At 41.2% G+C, this 20,013-nt stretch overlaps 1 protein-coding gene across 1 annotated transcript in view; it reads right to left on the minus strand.

Annotated features, from left to right (window-relative positions):
* Positions 1 to 325: 325 nt before the first annotated feature.
* PPP1R14C (protein phosphatase 1 regulatory inhibitor subunit 14C) overlaps positions 326 to 20,013 on the minus strand; it is a 57,334-nt gene continuing 37,646 nt past the window's right edge. Inside the window, exons 2-4 of the mRNA XM_075748419.1 lie at positions 14,105 to 14,188; positions 12,680 to 12,712; positions 326 to 1,642 (exon numbers count right to left, since the gene is read on the minus strand). Coding sequence (XP_075604534.1) covers positions 1,568 to 1,642; positions 12,680 to 12,712; positions 14,105 to 14,188 — 192 coding nt within the window. The 3' untranslated portion in view covers positions 326 to 1,567. The remainder of the gene's footprint in view (positions 1,643 to 12,679; positions 12,713 to 14,104; positions 14,189 to 20,013) is intronic.

A 20,013-nucleotide genomic window follows, 5' to 3' on the forward strand; every position in this document is an offset into this window, starting at 1 on the left:
CCTACTCTCACCTCTGGCAGAAAGAAAAAGTGAAGCAGCAGCAGCAGCATTTATCAGAAAGAATTTCCAGGCTTTTTTTTTTCCCCCTCTCCTTTTTAAATCCCCCATGGTACAGTGAAGGCAGGCCTCATCTGCAGAAGACTTTCAAAAGTGAGGCTGTGCACCAAGTTACACGAGTTTGACTGAGTGATTCTGGGCACATTAAAAGCCAATTAGGGTCTACAGCTGGGTTCCCACATACTTACCACCTCCCAGGCTTCTCTTTCTGACCAGCAAGTCCATTTATGAACCTACTCAGCAACAGCAGTCTTGTAAAGTGTACATGTAACAAGTCACAAGTTGTTCCATTTATTTGAGTAAATATCTGGTAAATAAAATCGGTAAACATTACAAAATTAAATACATTAAAAAAGCTTGCCAGTACACAAAATTCACAAACATGTACTTCTTTTGAAAAATAAAATATGTTCAGAGCACCCTTGATATAAAATGCCTGACTAGTGTAACCTACCAGTATATGGTAGCTTATTGAACATTGTAGTTAGGACATTTTCCAGGAGGGAGCAGGGATCTCTCTTCTGTTCTTGCTTTTACAAGTAAGAGAGCCCAAGTTAAGAAGTCTCCCCACTTCTCAGGGCAGAGCCATAAACAAAGACTATAATACTCTTTGCCTACCTTAATAGGAGAGGAAACTGCATTCAATTAAGACCACATCACTAAATGCAATACAGTGCTTGCAATTCATTTTGGTAGCACTGCCTTTCCTCCACTGTGAGGCAGCTTTTAAATGGTGACGGACATTTCTCTAGATATCACTACAGGCCCTTATTCAGTATAGGTTAGCGGAGTTCCAAGACACCATAGGTGGAGAGGAAATGATCTGGCAAAGCATCGAAGTCAATCAAATAACTTTGAGTCTACACATGAAGCCCTTAAAATTCCCAATTCTCATATGCTGCAGTCTAAACAAGGAGATATGATGAAATTCCTCACTGGGCTGCTTTAAGGGTATTTAGAAAAATGGCAGCACTCATTTTAGTAATCTAAATTGGTACCTTCTGGTAGCAAATTTGCAATAACCACCATTTAAATAATTTACTGTAACAAACTTTTCCTTCCATTCATGTGAAACAGTATTCACAACCCACTTTATAATTTATGTACAGACAAGCACAAGAAACTTGACATCCATGAATTAAATGTACAATCAACTTAAAAAACGTTATCCAACTAGTTGCAAGGAGAAGTCTCCTAGCTCTGTAAATTTACAAGATCTTCTGGTTCACCATGTAGACTTGCTGCTCCTCATCACTAACTCTTGGATTCTTCACTTGCTTCAGTAATCCTGAAGTGAAAGTTGAGCAGCATCCAAATTGTTGATATTCTTGATAAAAAAAATTGACACTTAAAAAAGAACCCTTAAAACACACAAAAGAAATTTCCTCGAGTCAAAACTGAATGAAATCAAAAAAGTTGTGGAGAAAGACAACTATTTTAATAAAGGTCTTGTATTCAAAGTCCCATTTCCCTTGCCAAGTCTTTACAGAGTGCTACTACTTCAAGTTATTTATATACTCTTCTTTTGAGGGGGACTGAGTTTCCTCATTCCTCTTATCCGAGTTAGCAGCTCTTTGATAAATTCCTAGGAAAAAAGATTAGAAAATATGAGTAATTTTTATGATCCCATAATACCACAATTTTGAGTTTAAAAAAAAATCAAAGCAAACTATACATTTTTATTTAAGCTTTTACAGCTAAGCTGGAATTTCTCTGGCCTGATCTCCAGAAGCCTTTTATGGATACTCTCATCACACAGCGAAGGTGTGAACAACTAGCTTTTCCTCTGCATGAGCGTTCAGGTTCAGTTGCTAGCAGTCTTCCAGGCTTTTACTACACAGGGCCTTCTACCAACTGTTGAATCAAGCAGTATCTGTGGCTGGATACAATGCAAATAGTCAAAGACTACTTTCACAGATTAAGCCTTCACAGAAATCAGCACTCCTGCCAAAAGAAGTGTTTCTCTCACCGCTCTCCACACCAGCACTAGCATTTCGTTTGGCTGCATACTCAGCTGGAACAGAAAGCTGATCTGGCTAAAAACTCAGCTGTTTTTTCTCTTGCCCTGCTACTTTCCAAGCTGGCTCAGCTCTCCAACCAGGCTCACCACTCAGTCTCACATCGCTACTCATGACAGTCTGAAGCAAGGCAGGAACAAGGAGCCAGAGTAGCACTGCTGGCTTATGCTGGGTGAAGCTGGTTGCTGAGCTCAGTGAATGGTACTATTATGAAAAAAATACATTCATGGACCAGGTCTTTATTCACAGTAATATTTCCCCCAGCTTCAGCAGATTTTCTCTTTTTAAATTGTGGGAGAACAGAAGCTTACAGAGTTACACCATTATCTTAAATCCTTTTGGTATACAATTTCATGTAACTGCAAATGCATTAAAAGCTAAATCACCCCTTACTACCACCTTGGGAGAATAATGTTTACCCTTAAGTACTATATATACACCTACAAAGAGGTTCTTATCATGAAATCATTTAGCTATAAACATGAAATGTAATTATGGATTTAGTCAGGTTGATGTGAAAGGACAAAAAGTATGACATCCTAGCTGAATGCTTGAGGCTAAAGATTCCAGTGAACAAGATCACCACTTGAATGACACAGTACCTTTCCAAAAAGTCCCATTGAAACATGTATTATCCAGGAAAGTCTCTCTAAACATGTATTTTAACTTGAGAAAGATGTCAGGTTTTTCTAGTGGGACCAGAACCCTGGCAGGTATCACCCCAACAGAGCAACTTCCTTTCCTGACAGTTTATGCACATCTATACATCCACATAGGCACAAGCTACTGCAACAATATCTGCTCTAAACTTGTCAGGAGTACAGTACTAATCCATTCAAAGGTCAGAAAAAAAGAGGGAGACAGGTTTACTCTAAACATTCAACAGCTTTCAATGCACTATGCATTGGTCCTGTGTTACCCTTTCATCATTGTAAAGACTTGATAATGCCAAACTAATGTTGCATGGTGCCATTTGCAATGTAGGAATACACTTCAGAATTTTTTACTAGCAAACTTAAAGCCTTGCAGTGAAATCATTATAGAAATAAACTCTCCAAAGTGATCTTAAAAGATTTTTACTTGGGCTTGATGGAATTAATATTGCCTTTAAACAGCTCTTTCCATAAAAAGCTATACTCCTGTGCCAAAAGGTCAGATTAAGACAGTTTTGGGCAGGAATGGGCTGAAGTTCAGTTCTTCCTTTTCAATGACTTCACTAGTTTTCTGTTAAAGCCACAAATACTCTACACCCCCTTCACCCACTATCAAGGCAACAACAAGACACTGCAATTGGAAACTGTCAACTGCTTCACAGAAGTTGAAAGTAAGAGCATTACAAGGAAGGGACATCTGCAGAGTGCATAGGGAAATCTATGGACATTATTCTGACTGTACCCATTTGGGATATCCCTGTTTGCAAGGCACTTCTGCCCTTTCTCTGTCCATTTTCTCCCACAAGTCAGAAGAATTTGGAGCAAGTTTCCCTTGGTTATGAAACATTGCCAGGGGTTAGTTGCTTTTCAATACAACATTACAGCAAGGGAGGGAAGTTCCTCCCTTTATACTCTGAAGTGGTACCACAAGCACCTTCTTTTGCAGAACAAGGTATTTGCTAGACGTTTTTAATATTAACACCACCTAGGAACTTCAGTGCTGCCAAAATAAACCAAACTGTTGGGGGAACCCCCTAACAAGATCTGAGGTAGTTGAGGCTATTCTTAAGGAAGGGCAAAGGAGCTGTATTTCATTTGAAGTACATGTAACAATTGAAAAATGCTTTACCCTCAGGAACTATTTTTCTTGAAATAAGGGTCTGCAGTAGCAAACAGCAAAACCCAACAGGAGCATTTTGTATGTGGCAGACATTTCACATAAAGCAATAGTGCTGTTGTGCAGATTCCATGGGTGTGCAAATCAGAGCACTGGTTCAGTACATTTCTGATTTAATTATCATTTTGCATCTGATGCTTGCATGGAGCTGGCTGTCATTAACACAGTTGTGCTCCAGTGCTTGTGCCTTTCTTGTTTTGCAGCTCCCCATCAAGGAAAGGCGGCATTCTAGAAAAGATGCACATTTTCCCTCTTGGAGGCAGGAAATGAGACTTCTCAGTATTTCAATAAGCCTCCACTTCAACTAACCAGCTCAGCTTTATGACATACAGTAATAGCCATTTGTTTTCTTTAAACATCACTCAAAAACTGCAGTTTTAGTCCTTGTGGACATTTGAGTCAAGGCTTAATAGAAAGCTTAATATCAACATCTACCTCAACATCACACAAAAGTCATTTTACACAGAGCATTTTCTTGAAATCCCCTCTAGGAAATATGCTGAAGTTTAGCATCATGCTTTTAAAAGCTGATCAGGTAACAATCTATGTTAAAAGTAGTTCTGTGAGACAGGTTGGATTATCTAATTATGTAATACTTAATTCACAGAGTTGGAAAACATTTAACAATAATTCAGCTAAAGATTCAAGAACTTATGAATTATTCCTTAGAGGGCTACAGCCAGAAATACACAGGTGACATCTACTTTTAACAGAGGAAAAATCTCACACCAGTACTTTGGGCCTTGATAAATACAAAAGGCAAAAATGTATACAAACTCAGTTTAAATTCTTTTTACAGATTTTTTTGTAAGGAGATCACCTTTACATACAGTTTTGTTACAAGCATTGAGAGTCCTGTTAATTTCTAATACAGAATCATTGTTCCTAGAAGACATCCTTTTAATTCTAAAGGCAATTTAAATAAGACAGAAACTAAACCTATAGTTCATTTGAACTCATCTATATTCAGCCGTAGGCATTTGTCTTCTCCCTTCCCTAATGCTTTCCAGTGAAACAAAGGCATTCAGTTCAGCAAAAGCATTACATCTAATGCAGAATGAAAAAAAAATACAGACAACAAAGGTGAAATGATAATTCAAGAAAGGAGAGGAAATCACTTCACCTCTCTGCTTTAGAGGTGTGATTCATTGTTTTAATGAGGTCATTTGACAGGCAATGAATTCCAGACTTCCTATTCAAGTCTTCCAATTAATTCTGGAGACTAATTAGACTGTCTCTCCAGATTGCTCTTCCACAAACAGTACATATGTGATAGGACTAGTTCTTAAACCAAAATGTAGCGTTTCTAGTCGTCCTGCTTCACTAGAGCATGAAATGAATCCTAACCCAGCTTTCTTCCACAGCTTTACTTCCCTGCAGCCAAGTTAAAAAAAAAAAAAAAAATCAACATTTCCTTGACTGTTTGCCCAAGGCTATTTCCTGGGGAGAGCCTGATTAGTTGGATGTGAAAAGTAAAGTCAGCCTGGATAGCAATTCCCATAGTTAATTGGGGAAGAAACTAAACAATAGCTCAAAAGTGTCATCTGAATAGTTAAAAAAAATAAAAAAAAAAATAAGAGGGAACCCTACTGGCAAACACCTTCCCTTCCCCACAGGCTCAAGCCTGAGGCCGATTGTATCTGTAGAAGTGAACTGATGAGGCACAGATGCTTTGTGAGAAGGGGACCAGAAGATGCCTTCTATTAGCAAGAACTGATGCAGCATCTCTGCAGCCTCATGGAGCAATCCCATCAGCACGTCCTCTTCAGTGAGGCCCCAGCACCATTGGAGCCCAGGAGAGGACAACATGCAGCAATTTAGCTGCTTGGCAAGCCCTATACAAGGCAATGACTAAATACCATAAAAGCTATGGTCAAGATATGCAGTCCATTTATTCTCCAGCTCAGCAGCACGTAAACAAACACAGCTTATTCTTGTCAAATTACTGTTTGCTCCTCTATTCTTATAATATTGCTATGGGTATTTGTAAGTTGTTTTCATGGAGTATTTGTTGAAATGACAACATGAAAGCTTAATTCCCTCCATCACTATAGTACAATATAGGGCAGATCTCAGCAGGCATATAAACAGTTTTAGTTCACTGAATTCAGAGTGGTCAAATGGATGAACAAGAAATGATGTTTTTCTAGACATGCCTCTGTCTGCACTACTTTTAAATATGCATGTTTAACTTTTTCCTCTACAAAATCATAGAACCATAGAATAGTTTGGGTTGGAAGGGACCTCAAAGATCATCTAGTGCCAACCCCCCTGCCACAGACAGGGACACCCTCCACTAGACCACGTTGCCCAAAGCCCCATCCAACCTGGCCTTGAACACTGCCAGGGACAGGGCAGCCACAACCTCTGGGCAACCTGTTCCAGCGCCTCACCACCCTCACAGTGAAGAATTTCTTCCTAATATCTAATATAAGTCTCCCCTCCTTCAGCTTAAAGCCATTACCCCTTGTCCTGTCACTACACTCCCTCATAAACAGTCCCTCTCCAGCTCTCTTGTAGGCCCCCTTTAGGTACTGGAAGGCTGCTGTAAGGTCTCCCTGGAACCTTCTCTTCTCCAGGCTGAACAATCCCAACTCCCTCAGCCTGTCCTCATAGGAGAGGTGCTCCAGCCCTCTGATCGTCTTCATGGCCCTCCTCTGGACTTGCTCCAACAGCTCCATGTCTATCTTGTACTGGGGACCCCAGCCAGAGCTGGATGCAGTACTCCAGGTGGGGTCTCAAGAGCAGAACAGAGGGGGAGAATCACCTCCCTTGACCTGCTGGTCATGCTGTTTTTGATGTGTGCCAGGACACGGTTGGCTTTCTGGGCTGCAAGTGCACATTGCCGAGTCACACTGAGCTTCTCGTCCACCAACACTGCCAAGTCCTCCTCCTCAGGGCTCCTCAATCCATTCCCTGCCCAGCCTGTAGTTGGGCTTGGAATTACCCTGACCCATGTGCAGGACCTTGCACTTGGCCTTGTTGAACTTCATGCAGTTCACACAGGCCCACCTCTCCAGCCTGTCAAGGTCCCTCTGGATGGCATCTCTTCCCTCCAGCATGTCGACTGCACCACACAGCTTGGTGTGATCTGCAAACTTGCTGAGGGTGCGCTCAATCCCACTGTCCATGTCGCTGACAAAGATGTTGAACAGTGCCAGTCCCAGTACTGACCCCTGAGGAACACCACTCATCGCCGTTCTCCACTTGGAAATTGAGCTGTTGACCACAACCCTTTGAGTGTGACCATCCAGCTAATTCCTTATCCATCGAGTGGTCCATCCATCAAGTCCATGACTCTCTAACTTAGAGACAAGGATGTCAAGTGGGACAGTGTCAAATGCTTTGCATATGTCCAGGTAGAAGACATCAGTCACTCTTCCCTTATCCACTGATGCTGTAACCCCATCATAGAAGGTCACCAAGTTTGTCAGGCACAATTTGCCCTTAGTGAAGCTGTGTTGGCTGTCACCAATCACCTCCTTGTTTTCCAGGTGCCCGAGCATAGTTTCCAGGAGGATCTGCTCCATGACCGTGCCAGGCACAGAGGTGAGACTGACCAGTCTATAGTTCCCTGGGTCTTCCCTTTTTCCCTTTTTAAAAATGGGGGTTATGTTTCCCCATTTCCAGTCAGCAGGAACTTCACTGGACTGCCACTACTTCTCAAATATGATTGAGAGTGGCTTGGCCACTTCATCCGCCAGTTCCCTCAGAACATGCATATGCATCTCATCACGTCCCATGGACTTATGCACCTTCAGGTTCCTTAGATATTCTCAAACCTGACCTTCTACAGTGGGCAGTTCTTCATTCTCCCAGTCCCTGCCTTCGTCTTCTACGACCTAGGCAGAGTGGGTCAAGCACTTGGGCAGTCCTATTTGATTTCAAGTTCTGTGGCTTAATAATTTACCACCTATCAGCAGAGCTACAGTCAATGTCTACGAGCTTCTAGACTCTCCCAGATGTAAGGCAGTACATTATACTGAGGCTTTAGGACACATCTTTAGTTACTATTGCTTTGAATGGGTATCCTATATATTGCTGCCTTGTGGTTATATTAAAAAAACAACTAGTAACATGAATTTGAAAGAATTCATAACACAGTAGGACCAAAAAACCTCTGATCCTTCCAAATTTCAGAAGTTCCATTTCAGAAGCGTTGAGTCATCCATTCATATCTGCATACTAAGTACATTATCTGAAGACATACTCAAGATAGTTTTTAGTTTAAAAAACCACAGTGCTTGGACCACTCTAAAAAGCTGCGTCACAAGCCTGTCATTTGCTCCAACTATGAATTAAACTTGGAGAAACTTATACTTAAGCAAATGCATCTCTACCTTTCTCAAAATTGTTAAAAGCTGCTGAAATACTCTAGTCACTGAAGTAGCTGAATAGTCAGTGACTAAATCTCTGCCCAAACTCTCCAGAGAATATGCACAGCAGTTTAATATAGTTTGGAAATCATACTGAAAACTTATTAAACATGGCCAGCAAAATGACTGTCTTTTATGATGCAACTTCATCTCCTTTTTCTCCAATTTTGCACTGAGTGAAGAATTATACTAACAGGATAGTCTAGATAGATTTAATCCTGCCTGCCTGAGTGGGAGAGATCTCGAGCCCATTCACCTGAAACTTGGTATAATTTTATGGGAAAAGAAAGAGGCAAAGAAACCCCAAATCTAATTTATCTAGTTCTCTTCAAAGATTAGTTATCCACAGACATTGTGCAGCTCAACCGCATCCTTCAGAGTCAGTAAACGTAAAATTGCCCACTCGTTGGATTTCTCTCCCATAGTAGTTTAAGATTCTCCTTGTTGTTTCTCCTGTCATCACTTTGGCAGTCCCACTGGCAGAAGTTCTAATTCACATCAGCCACAAATATTTCAGATTTTCTCCAAGGCCCAGTCTAAATGAGTGGCCTTGCTGCTACCAATAGCAGACATATACCACCACAGATTTAGCAAGCCTCCTTCAAAGTATGTTTTCACCAAACCTCATTGATTTCTTGCCCACAACAGTCTTCCTATTCTAAATAATAGACTAAACTTAGACTCTAAATAAGAGTCTATTGGCAAGTATCAAAACCCTATCATGAAGATTACAGATTATATTTAAATTTGTCACATTCATTGTTAACTCAAAATTCCTGTGACATACACTAAGATTTTCCATTCTATAGACAGAACCGAGATAGCAACTTGACAAAGGTCTGAGTGGGATTTCCACTGGAGATGCATGGCACTGAGTGAAGCAGTGGCTGCTCTGGCATATGGGTGATGCAGGAGGATTGCGGCTGCTCTCTGCTCCTTTTTAATCACAAAAACAGATCCAAGATTTGGTTAGGGCTCTGATTTTGTAGATAGCATACCCTTTAAATTTGTGCAGTCCTAAAAATGAACTGCTGTTCTCTCACGTCAAGCCTTGTCTTATGTCAAGGTTACATGACATGTACTGGTTTTGAACTAGGTACGATAATAACAGGAGAGAAGAGGAAGCAAAGAAAGTATAAACTGTCTGAAGAATACTTCTAGCACTTTAATTTTGCATGGTGGGAAGACCACCATCATGTGTCAAAGCATTGTCCACATTTGAGATCCCAAAGCCTACACCTTGAGTCAGGCAGCTACTCCTCTTCAAGTGCAACCTAACTACACCAAGCAAGGAGATCGTGGCTCAAGTAAAAGGACGCGAAGTATAAATACAAGTCACATATTGCAGTGATTAACACCAATAAAGCCATAAATTTGTTAACTAGCAAACTTTAAAGTATCTTAGCCACTTTTTTTTTTTAAAATTATGTTTCTACACCAAGTTGGCAGATTGTGCCCAGAAATTATTTTTAGTTTCTGGCACATTTTACAAACTTAACTTTTAATGACAGAATGACACAGTCCCATAGCATATGAATCTTGATTAGCAAATCAACATTTTAATTTAAGGATCATTAATGTAAACTTAAATAGCACCTAAAAGTCATACTGACCGTGTGCGTTTTCCTGATTAAACTTTAGTTGCCTTGTTGGGTAAACTATTCAACTCTTTACAAGAAGGTTCCCACGTTAAGCATATTTCCATGCAAATTCAAACAGCTGTAACTGCTACCTTATAAAAGCTTTTAAAATTTCAGAGCACATTCAACAGTGTACCTATATTTCCCTTAGAAGAAAGCTTTCATAGCAGTTCCTCATAAGTTACTGTCAGCTACTATCTTTGGCCAATTTATTAGAGAGGCTAAGAATTCCTTCAATCTTTGAAGTGACCTGGATAGCTCTGCTGCTTCTGATGAAAAGTCAATCCAGAATACATGCAAAAAATCCCTCAGTCTTTCCTTAACCTTTAGTCTAAGTGAAAGACACTAAGCAAAACTGACTTAAGATATACATTTGGGTGTTTTGTTTGCTTGTTTTAGACAGATGGGATAAGAGCTTCAAGCTATTGAGCTTTCTGCCTGTACTGTTTTTCCTTATGTTCTGAATAGTGGAGACATATTACATAAATTTTTCCCCAGTTAAGGATTACTGTCTTTTGCAAACTGTATAACTCTTGATGCTAAAATCCCTAGTGCACTGGATTGACTGTATTTCATTGGTCAGGAGAAATTCCATCAGTTCACATCCATTCTCCACAAATCTTCTAGAAATCCTTTCACAAACCAATTACCTCAATAGTTTTGAATGGTTTGCATATATGAAAGGATTGCAGATTTTCTAGACGAGGTGTAGATCCTCATATAGCAAGTTTAAACCAACTTAAAGGCTCTTCCTACTCCACACGCTGCAGGTTAAAAGTCATTGTTTTTAAGTGGCCTAAGTTAGCGTCACGTGGTACTACTGGGCTTATGCTACAGATGAAGAAAAGCTGCTGTTGTGAAAACAATCCTGGGAAATTACTCCCATTTTGGCAACTATCCTCACAGAAGAGCAAATTAAGTACCTCTCTCAACTTGGCTATCTCAAAAGATTGTCAAGGAAGATAGGTATTCTCTCAGATAAAGGAGGTGCCTCCATTCCATCAGCAGAGGACTGAAGAGGCAAGTCACAAGTTAAGTATTAAAATCTCACCTTGATCCAAGCACCTTGAGGGCAGTCAAGGCACATGTGTCCAGGATGTTGGTTCCTGTGAACTGCCATGCCAACTTCGCTTACCTGCATGGCACAAGTATTTTGTGTAGTTCTATGACCAAGGTTTCCAGTGGAAAACTGACTAACATGCAAAAAAGTCATGTAGGCTTATCAGAGCTCTGCAATTTGTCCTTGCATTAAGTGTCAAGCCTCAGAACTAAGAAAAATTATTCTCATTACATGTTCAATGAAGGAGGAAGAATGGTAGTGATTTGATTCTCTGCCTTCCTCATCTACCTTCAGATAACACAGAAGTAAGAGGTCAGCATATAAGAGGCTGCTAAACTCTTGACAACCCATTCCTCCCACCCACTCATGGCCCTCACTTTCATTCACTAGCCTGTGAGAAGAACCATGTCAGGTTCCCTATGCCATATCAGCCTTCACACCTATCTTACAAAGAACAACTAAGATTCAACAGCACTTGCTGAGAGAAGGCTGGAGGAGGGTGACAGGGGTCATCGGTTGTGTAGTATTACTACAGTGAGACATCTGAAGACTTGATTTTTTGGCCTGGCATATCCGTTTTGGGTGATTGTGTTCTGCTGTAACTATATCAAGGTACCACAGAGACCAAGCTATACAAGTGTAACCATGCGAGTCTCTCTGGCTCAGTTCCCTGCACTGTCAAAAAGTTAGTACCAGCAACTGTAATAGCAATTCTGGAGAACTTCCCCAATCTAGCACAGGAATCAATAAAAATGGAAGAGCCCTGAAGAAAGTATCCGATGGACTGGGAAGTGTCTATTTAATCGTATCAGTGGTTCTTCCTGACAGCTTGGCTATCTTTAAGCCCCAGTATTTAAGTGGCTACAGCTACAGATGTTACAGAGGATCTGAGCTATATCCAACCTTGTTTCAAACCAAACATCTGGCTTCTAGTCACACAAAGCTGAAAGGTACCTGACTAGGGGAATTGTATAAGCCACCCACTCCACTAAATACTGCACAGCAGCTGCTGGTGGGAAAGCACTGACTATAATTGAGCCAAGAAACTGACCCACAACCTACACTTTTTTTTTTACAGTGAGTCCAAGTTTTTGTTACAATATTTCTTCTTCCTAGTTAACACACATTACTACAAGAATTAGATTATATTGGCACTGGACACATTAATGGATATTCAAGTTGAAAGTTGAGTACTTTTAACTAAATCCTACTAGTTCAGGTTATCCACAGTTGTATTCAAGTCCATTCACAAAAACAATTACCTGAGCTCCATATCAACGTAACAGTTCCCAGAATAAAAAAAATTACTGTCAGAGATAAAATTATATGGCTTCATATTAAAGAGCATACAGTCCATCTCACAAGTTTAAGTTTCATGGGTTTTCATCCTCTTATGAGATTTGTGTTTAGTTCTCTTGTAACATGACAGCTCTAAGCATTAAAGTCAATAAAGACATTACAGAAGACTATATTGATATTTCAGCTGGAATGATGAGCAGCTCCTCCATAGGGCCCAATCCTGTTCCTATTGTAGTCAAGTGACAGGCACAAACTTTCCCAGGATATAAAGCCTCAAGCCCATCAGCTCCCTATTAGTATTCCTATATTTACTTTATCATAAGTATTAAAAAAGTTACTTTAGCTTGAACATAGCTACACTTTCCACAGGTGAATAGTATTTAAGAAAAGTCTTTTTACCTCTGTTGGTTTGTAGCAATCTACAAGAGTTTCCTAGAAGCAAAAAACATGAAAGTGTCAGTTCCAATAACAGAACAACAGTGAACATAAACAATTCTACAGTATGAAACCTGGCAAGGGAGTGGGGAAAGGATCAAGAACCAGGAATCACTGCACGAAAATGCTACCGAAAATTGAGCATTGTAGCAAGTCACCTTTGCTCCCTAGGTGGATCAGAATAATTTGCAACAGGAGATAAATGATGGCTCCTTCCTCCCAGTTGGAAGTTATAAAAATTCTTCTCTACAAGAAAAACTGAGGAGAGGAAAATCCAATAACATTTCTTCCAGCAACACACATTTGAAAGGTAGCTTTCTGTGAGGGCACCACAGTCTTTGTAATGCAGAAATACAGATGTTAACTAGGTTGGGCATTCCTAGCAGGGCAGCTGCAGCAGCTAGTTTAAGCAGAAGCAGCAAAGCTATTTACAAATACTGAGTAAACAGCTTGGGGCCACGCCCCATGCTAGGGCAGTGGGTACTGAGAAAGGGGTGCCCATAGATGCATCACATCTGATTGCAGTGCCTAAGCACCAAATTAGTCACCTCCCAGAAGTAAGCTGAGGTACAAACTACTGCTCTGGGATAGGTTTCTTTAACGCATATGAAAAGATTATAAACAGAGACCCTCATAGTGGTTTTAAATCTTGATTTAGATGTATGTATCTCTATTAAGACAATGATGTTTCTTTTCTTCTCCCCCTCATTCTTCCATTCATTAACTTGTACCTCAAGCAGGATTCAGAGAATTAGAGAGCTGGTTTGAATTGTACGATTTCAGTAGACAACTTCTGATTTTCCCTACTAATTCCCATTGCTGATCATCTTATCCTTTCTTCAAGCTTCTAGACAAGTTACTCCAAGTAACTCAATGGGTTCCAATTTCTAGCTACTATAGGCAGGGAAACAAAGTTTCCAGTATCTTAAAGACAAGGGAGGATTTCTGATCTGTATACAGACACATGCATATTTCTGCTGCCACAGTGAATCACAAACTATCTGATCATCATAACAGACTCTCAGCCACATATTTTTTTCTATGTGGCTGTTTTGGGGTTTTTCTTATGTTTTCTGTTATTTTATATACATGTGAAAATAAGAATGAGTAGAAAAAAAAATCAGGGCTCTGTAATCTGTCTCAGTATATCTCCCTATATTACTAGATTCTTCGAACTTTTATTTACTCCTGTTAACATCTACCTTCCAGAAATTTGTTATCCTAAAGGATTTTGATTACCTTTGTACAGTCCAATAGATTATGCTAAACTTAGACCTAGGAACTTCTCAGTTTTAATTCTATGCTTACAGTGGATTCAATCAAACAAAATACAGACTCAGATGCATTAACTCAGCCACGTTCCAATTTAAAATTAGAAAATAATACTACCTGTAATTTGAGAGCTCTCTCCTCTTCATTGGCTGCATCAAGGAGGTCATCAATGTCAATTTCTACATCCGGCATCTCTTCTTCCTGAGAAGCAAAAATTCCCTCTTAGTCCATAGAGATATTCTTTAACTAACCTCAAAAGCAGCCTAGTGATAGCTCAGTAACCCCGTCTGCCTGGAGTCAGACAAGAAGGAAATCAGTAAGGGACGGTGGCTTGATTCCTTGCTCCCAGGCCAGCAGAAGGCCAAGCCCCAGCCACGCAAGAGATGACAGCTTTTAAGCAACCCTTCCCTCACAGCCAGGAGTTGTGCTGCTGGGCATGGGTTAATAACACAAGTCATGCTATTCTCACAGTACTGGGCAAGAGGATGAAGAGCTCAGGGACATCTAAGTAGATAAAAGCTGCAGTAAGCCATGAAATTGCTTTGAAAACATTCTTGACTGGACTGCTTATTTTGTTACACTATGGAAGATATCCCTTGCTCAAAGTTGGCTTACAAGGATGACATACATGCCCCTTCAGAAGAGCTTAGATTTCTAGTGCCTACAGGGAAGCATGAAGTCCAAGGTACAGATTATTTTAGGGATTTTTTTTTTAAAAACCTCCTCTACCCATACACTTCTCCCTTTGCATCACCAGCACATCAGACACGTTGTTCCCCAAGTCAGAGCAACAGTCCACACATTCTGAAGAACCCCTGACCTCTAAAATCCCAACGAGAATTCATTGTTCAGGGATATCACTGTTTATTGCATTTACAGTTATGCAAAAAAACCCTAAAATATTCTGTTGGGGTCATTTTTTGCTTTTTCTCCTCATAAAAATGGTAGAGCAGCACCTGACTGCACACACAAAACACTCTGGTCTCAGCCTCTCCCCACACCAAGTCCCACTCCAACAGTGGCCTCAGTGCCACAGACACGTGGCTCCTCTGTTGCCCCTGCTCCAACCAAGGCACGGCGTGGGCACTGAGAGTCTGCCCTCTCCCACAAGTTCTGTCATTGACCAGCTCACTGGTGCTGCATCACCTTGGCATCTCCCAAATTAAAGCAGGGACCTGAAAGCCTCTGAAGGGGAGGGTGGATTTGGGAGTCAGGAGGAAGCAACAAGACCACCACCCCCAGCAGCTAACTTGTACCTCCCACTGACACCGTTCAAGATCCTTTAAGAAGTATTTTGACAAAAATGTGGTAGGTTCCAGCAATTTGCAAAAAAAGTTTCAACAATTGTGAAATAGTTTAACAGCTCCAATAGCAACCACCACAAGTAACACCAGAATTACTCTTCTAGTAGATAAGAGAGTCCAAATATTAGCAAGGAAGATAACAAATTAGCTCAAGTTAATCTAATGAAAGTTAAATACTAACATATCAAACAACTACTTATATCAGAAGCTCCAGCTAAAATGCTGGCTGATCAACATTTATTTGGGTGTGAGGAAGAAGTACAGAATTAGGATGATTAATTTCCCCATTCCCCACCTCTGAAGGAAAGCATGCAGGAACACGATAGCACAGCAGTGCAGGCTGTTAGATCCGATGAATAAGAATATACATCCTTTGTCCAATTAGCAGGCTCACTCTCTCAGCATGCATTTTAGTCAGAAAGGAAGTGTGGGCATTTTCTGAGATGAATCATAAAAATACTAGTAGCTAATACAATCTGGCAATAAGGGAGTTTCTAACAATGCTAGAGACTTAGCAATTTAAACAACCAGGGAGGAGAAAAATAAGTCTTCCACAGACTATATTCAGTAAAAGCCATCAGAATTGGAAAGGATAAAGATTAATCCATAACAGTGGTACACTTACCTAGCAGCTTAGTATCCTAACTCTACACTAATTTGCATATCACACTAAGAACCACAAATTCCCCAAATAGACAGTAAACCTCCTGAACATTCTATCTAAGCAGCTCATTGTAAATACTGTTAAGATAGGGTGCCTGGAGTTATCATTAATACTGTGAACTTATCAATATATGCACCCATGGACCTGCATAAATGCCAATTGTGCATCTGTGTGCTCAGAAGTGCTGTTTGGCACACTGAATATTTTGTCAGATACACATTTTGAATTCTTGCCTGTCAGAGGGGCATTCTGGCAAACTGAAATGACATCGAAAGATGACAGTGAGGGAGAATTCCCTAGAAGGTATATAATGCTTTTTTGTGATCACACTTCATTGAAGCAGAGTGCTCCCTATAGGTTAGTTTTACTCTGATTGGTACGAGCCATGTAGGAGAAATCCTTGCTTCTATCCCTCTTCACTCTTATCTTCACATTAACTTTCTCCTTACATCTTCAAGGTTCACATTGCCATCAGTCCAGAGGGCAACTGTACCAGTAATTCACTGAAGCTTTGGTATAAGGGTTAATACAGCTCCTCTACATCAACAAAAGCCATAACAAAAAATGAATTAGGAATACTTCAGAAACAAGAGACTATAGTTGTGTCTGACATACTGGTATTCAATTAAGTTACACATGATCTTTTACAGAAAATGTATCTTCTTCACAGCAGATTTGAACACCACAAGTAGAGAGGTGAAGCCCAAAAAGGTAACTCTTGCTCTTATTTTTAGCTGAATGAACATAATCAAAGCATTTTTCCCCCCATCAGAACTACTATGCCTGCATGATCAAGAGTTTTATGTTAAGCATGAAAAGCACATGCTTAGGTCAGGAACCTGGCCACTCCACAACAGCTGTAATGACAGAGAGAAGGAAGAAACAGTCACATCTTCTGCTTGCCTGATTTTATCAGTGAGGTAAGTGTGGCCAATCCTACAATTAGGCAGCTAGATCCCAGTTAGGCTGGGGCAAGCCTAACAGGGGCTGTGCATAGCTGAAGGGTGGTATTTCAAGGGTCTTGTTAGCACCATGAGGCTGTGCAAGAAAACCAAAGCACTGCCATCTTCTGCTCCAGTGAGAGAGACACAAGGTGTTGCAAATGGCAGATGATAGGGGGGAAAAAAGCAACGACAAGAAGCTTGCTAACAGGCAACAGCCTCCAGAAAAGCTAATATAGAAGAGGTGTGGGGGTTGCAGGTGCAAGCACCCATCAGTTGAAACAGAGGGAGGGGAGGATGGACACTCTCATTAAAAGCATCCTCTCCAGTCTGCATTAACAATATAGGCAGGACATGAGGCGATTTCTGCTCAAGTATTCAAAAGTCAAAAAATATCACCACAGTTAACTCTTATTTAACGCAACCTAAGTTCAACCTCGCATTGAAGACAGCCCCATGGTTATTTAGGTTGCATTAATTCTTTGCAGGTTACTGGCAAAAGACCTTGGAGCACAGACATGTATTCAGTAGCAAATAGCTGTAGCCATTTAAGACATTACAACCTCTCCAACTGTTTGCTATTTAGCCTCGGGCAGAGGTGATCACTGCCCCAACAGGGAAGGAACAGAAACAGGTGAGCACCCCTTAGTGAGGCCAGGGAAAGGTCTGACAGCCTCTGAAGTCATCTCCCACAGCAGTTTAAGTCAAAGGGCCAGATTTTGCAGGGGCAGCTGAAGGACATTTGCACACTCTAGTCTGCTGAGCCTGACAACTGCACCTCCAGCACAGCAAGAGCAGGTCTGACATTGTGACCTGTACTTACTAATTAAACATTTATCTGAGGCTTTAAAATTTAAGGGCAATAGTTGCCCTATAGATAAACTTCCCCCTTATAAATCCAACTCTCAAACTAACCTGCTATTCCTCATCCTCACTGCCCATTCAGTGTGCATCATCTCATTGGCAGAGCTGGGAAATAATGTTTGGGTTTTACTTTAGATTTTTAAGTTTGAGAGAGAAAGAAATAAAGTGCAGCAGGAGAAGTTAAAGACATCAATTGTATAGTGAGTTTGGAAGCAACCTGGAAGGACAGCAAGAGAAAGATGAAGGAAAAGGAGGGAAAGATCACCACACAGTTCAGATGTATGAAAGTTTCAGACTATATAAATCAGGGATTTCTCTCAAAGTCCTGGAAGATGGCCAGTGTAAGTGATCTAAACCAAACTAGAAAATAGGACCAGTTCTTCTAGAAGTACCCATTTAATATATGGAAAGATTTTATTTTTTTTTTAAGAGACATCTGCTGGACATCTAATACAGTTAGCTCTGAATAAGATATGGATGGCACTGCCCCAATGTGAGACAATGGTTTAAGTGTCAGTATGATAAGAGTGCCATAAATTATCAGGACTAGAAGTCATTGGCTGCATATGTAACCTGGTGACATTATGAATGGATTGCACTTAGTACAGGTAAAAGAATACTACCAAATAGTCATTTGTGTGAAACAGAGGAAAAATTCATGTGTTCCTCATTTCAAAGCATTCCGTTGGTTTGGGGGACTTATGGGTCAGGGCAGAAGCAGATAAAAATTAGAATAAAAGAATAGTTTTAGTGATCTAAATTATGACTCCATAATCAAAAGAAAGCTTTTTTTGATTTAAAGCTAATCCTAGTTAAGTAGGGAGTCAAAATACAACAGCTAAAATAAAGCTGTTTGCAACACAAAAAGGCTGCTTGCATCTATTGATTAGTATGAGGAACAGAAGATCAGGGAAGGACATCAAAGACAGCAACAAGAGACTCAGAAGTACCAGGGCTGGGAACACTTGCAGTAGGAACAAGAATCCTCAGTGGTACAACCCAATTACTAAATGACCACAAGTTTTCTCCAATCTTAAAGTATTAAGAGTAGTAATGACATAGCAGCCATGATGATGTGATGTTACACATGCAAAAAAAGAAATTATCTGTCATTTCTCTTCGTTTGGGTGAAGTGGTTCATGCAACAGTGAATATTAATTTGGACAGCTGATCATCACAGAATCGTTAGGGTTGGAAGGGACCTCAAAGATCATCAAGTTCCAACCCCCCTGCCATGGGCAGGGACACCCTCCACTAGACCACATTGCCCAAAGCCTCATCCAACCTGGCCTTGAACACTGCCAGGGATGGGGCCTCCACAACCTCTTGCAGTGCCCCACCACTCCAACAGCAAAGAATTTCTTTCTAACATCTAATCTAAATCGACCCTCCTTCAGCTTAAACCCATTACCCCTTGTCCTGTCACTACACTCCCTCATGAACAGTCCCTCACCAGCTTTCCTGTAGGCCCCTTCAGAAACTGGTAAGCCACAATTAGATCTCCCTGGAACCTTCTTTTCTCCAGGCTGAACAATCCCAACTCTCTCAGCCTGTCCTCATAGGAGAGGTGCTCCAGCCCTCTGATCAGCTTCGTGGCCCTCCTCTGGGCTCATTCCAACAGCTCCATGTCTCTCCTGTACTGGGGACCCCAGAGCTGGACGCAGTACTCCAGGTGCGGTCTCCTGAGACTGGAGTAGAGGGGCAGGATCACCTCCCTCCACCTGCTGGTCATGCCTCTTGTGATGCAGCCCAGGACACGGTTGGCTTTCCGGGCTGCGAGCGCACATTGCTGGGTCATGTTGAGCTTCTCATCAATCAATACCCCCAAGTCCTTCTCCTCAGGGCTGCTTTCAATCCATTCCTCACCCAGCCTGTAGTTGGGCTTGGGATTGTGCTGACCCACGTGCAGGACCTTGCACTTGGCCTTGTTGAACTTCATGCAGTTCACACAGGCCCACCTCTCCAGCCTGTCAAGATCCCTCTGGATGGCATCTCTTCCCTCCAGCATGTCGACCGCACCACACAGCTTGGTGTGATCTGCAAACTTGCTGAGGGTGCACTCGATCCCACTGTCCATGTCGCTGACAAAGATGCTGAACAGTGCCGGTCCCAGTACTGACCCCTGAGGAACACCACTCGTCACTGTTCTCCACTTGGAAATTGAGCCATTGACCACAACTCTGAGTACAACCATCCAGCCAATTCCTTATCCATCGAGTGGTCCATCCATCGAATCCAGGATGTCAAGTGGGA

The sequence above is a fragment of the Balearica regulorum genome, chromosome 3 (assembly GCF_011004875.1).
Source record: "Balearica regulorum gibbericeps isolate bBalReg1 chromosome 3, bBalReg1.pri, whole genome shotgun sequence".
In the NCBI taxonomy this organism is placed as follows: domain Eukaryota; kingdom Metazoa; phylum Chordata; class Aves; order Gruiformes; family Gruidae; genus Balearica; species Balearica regulorum.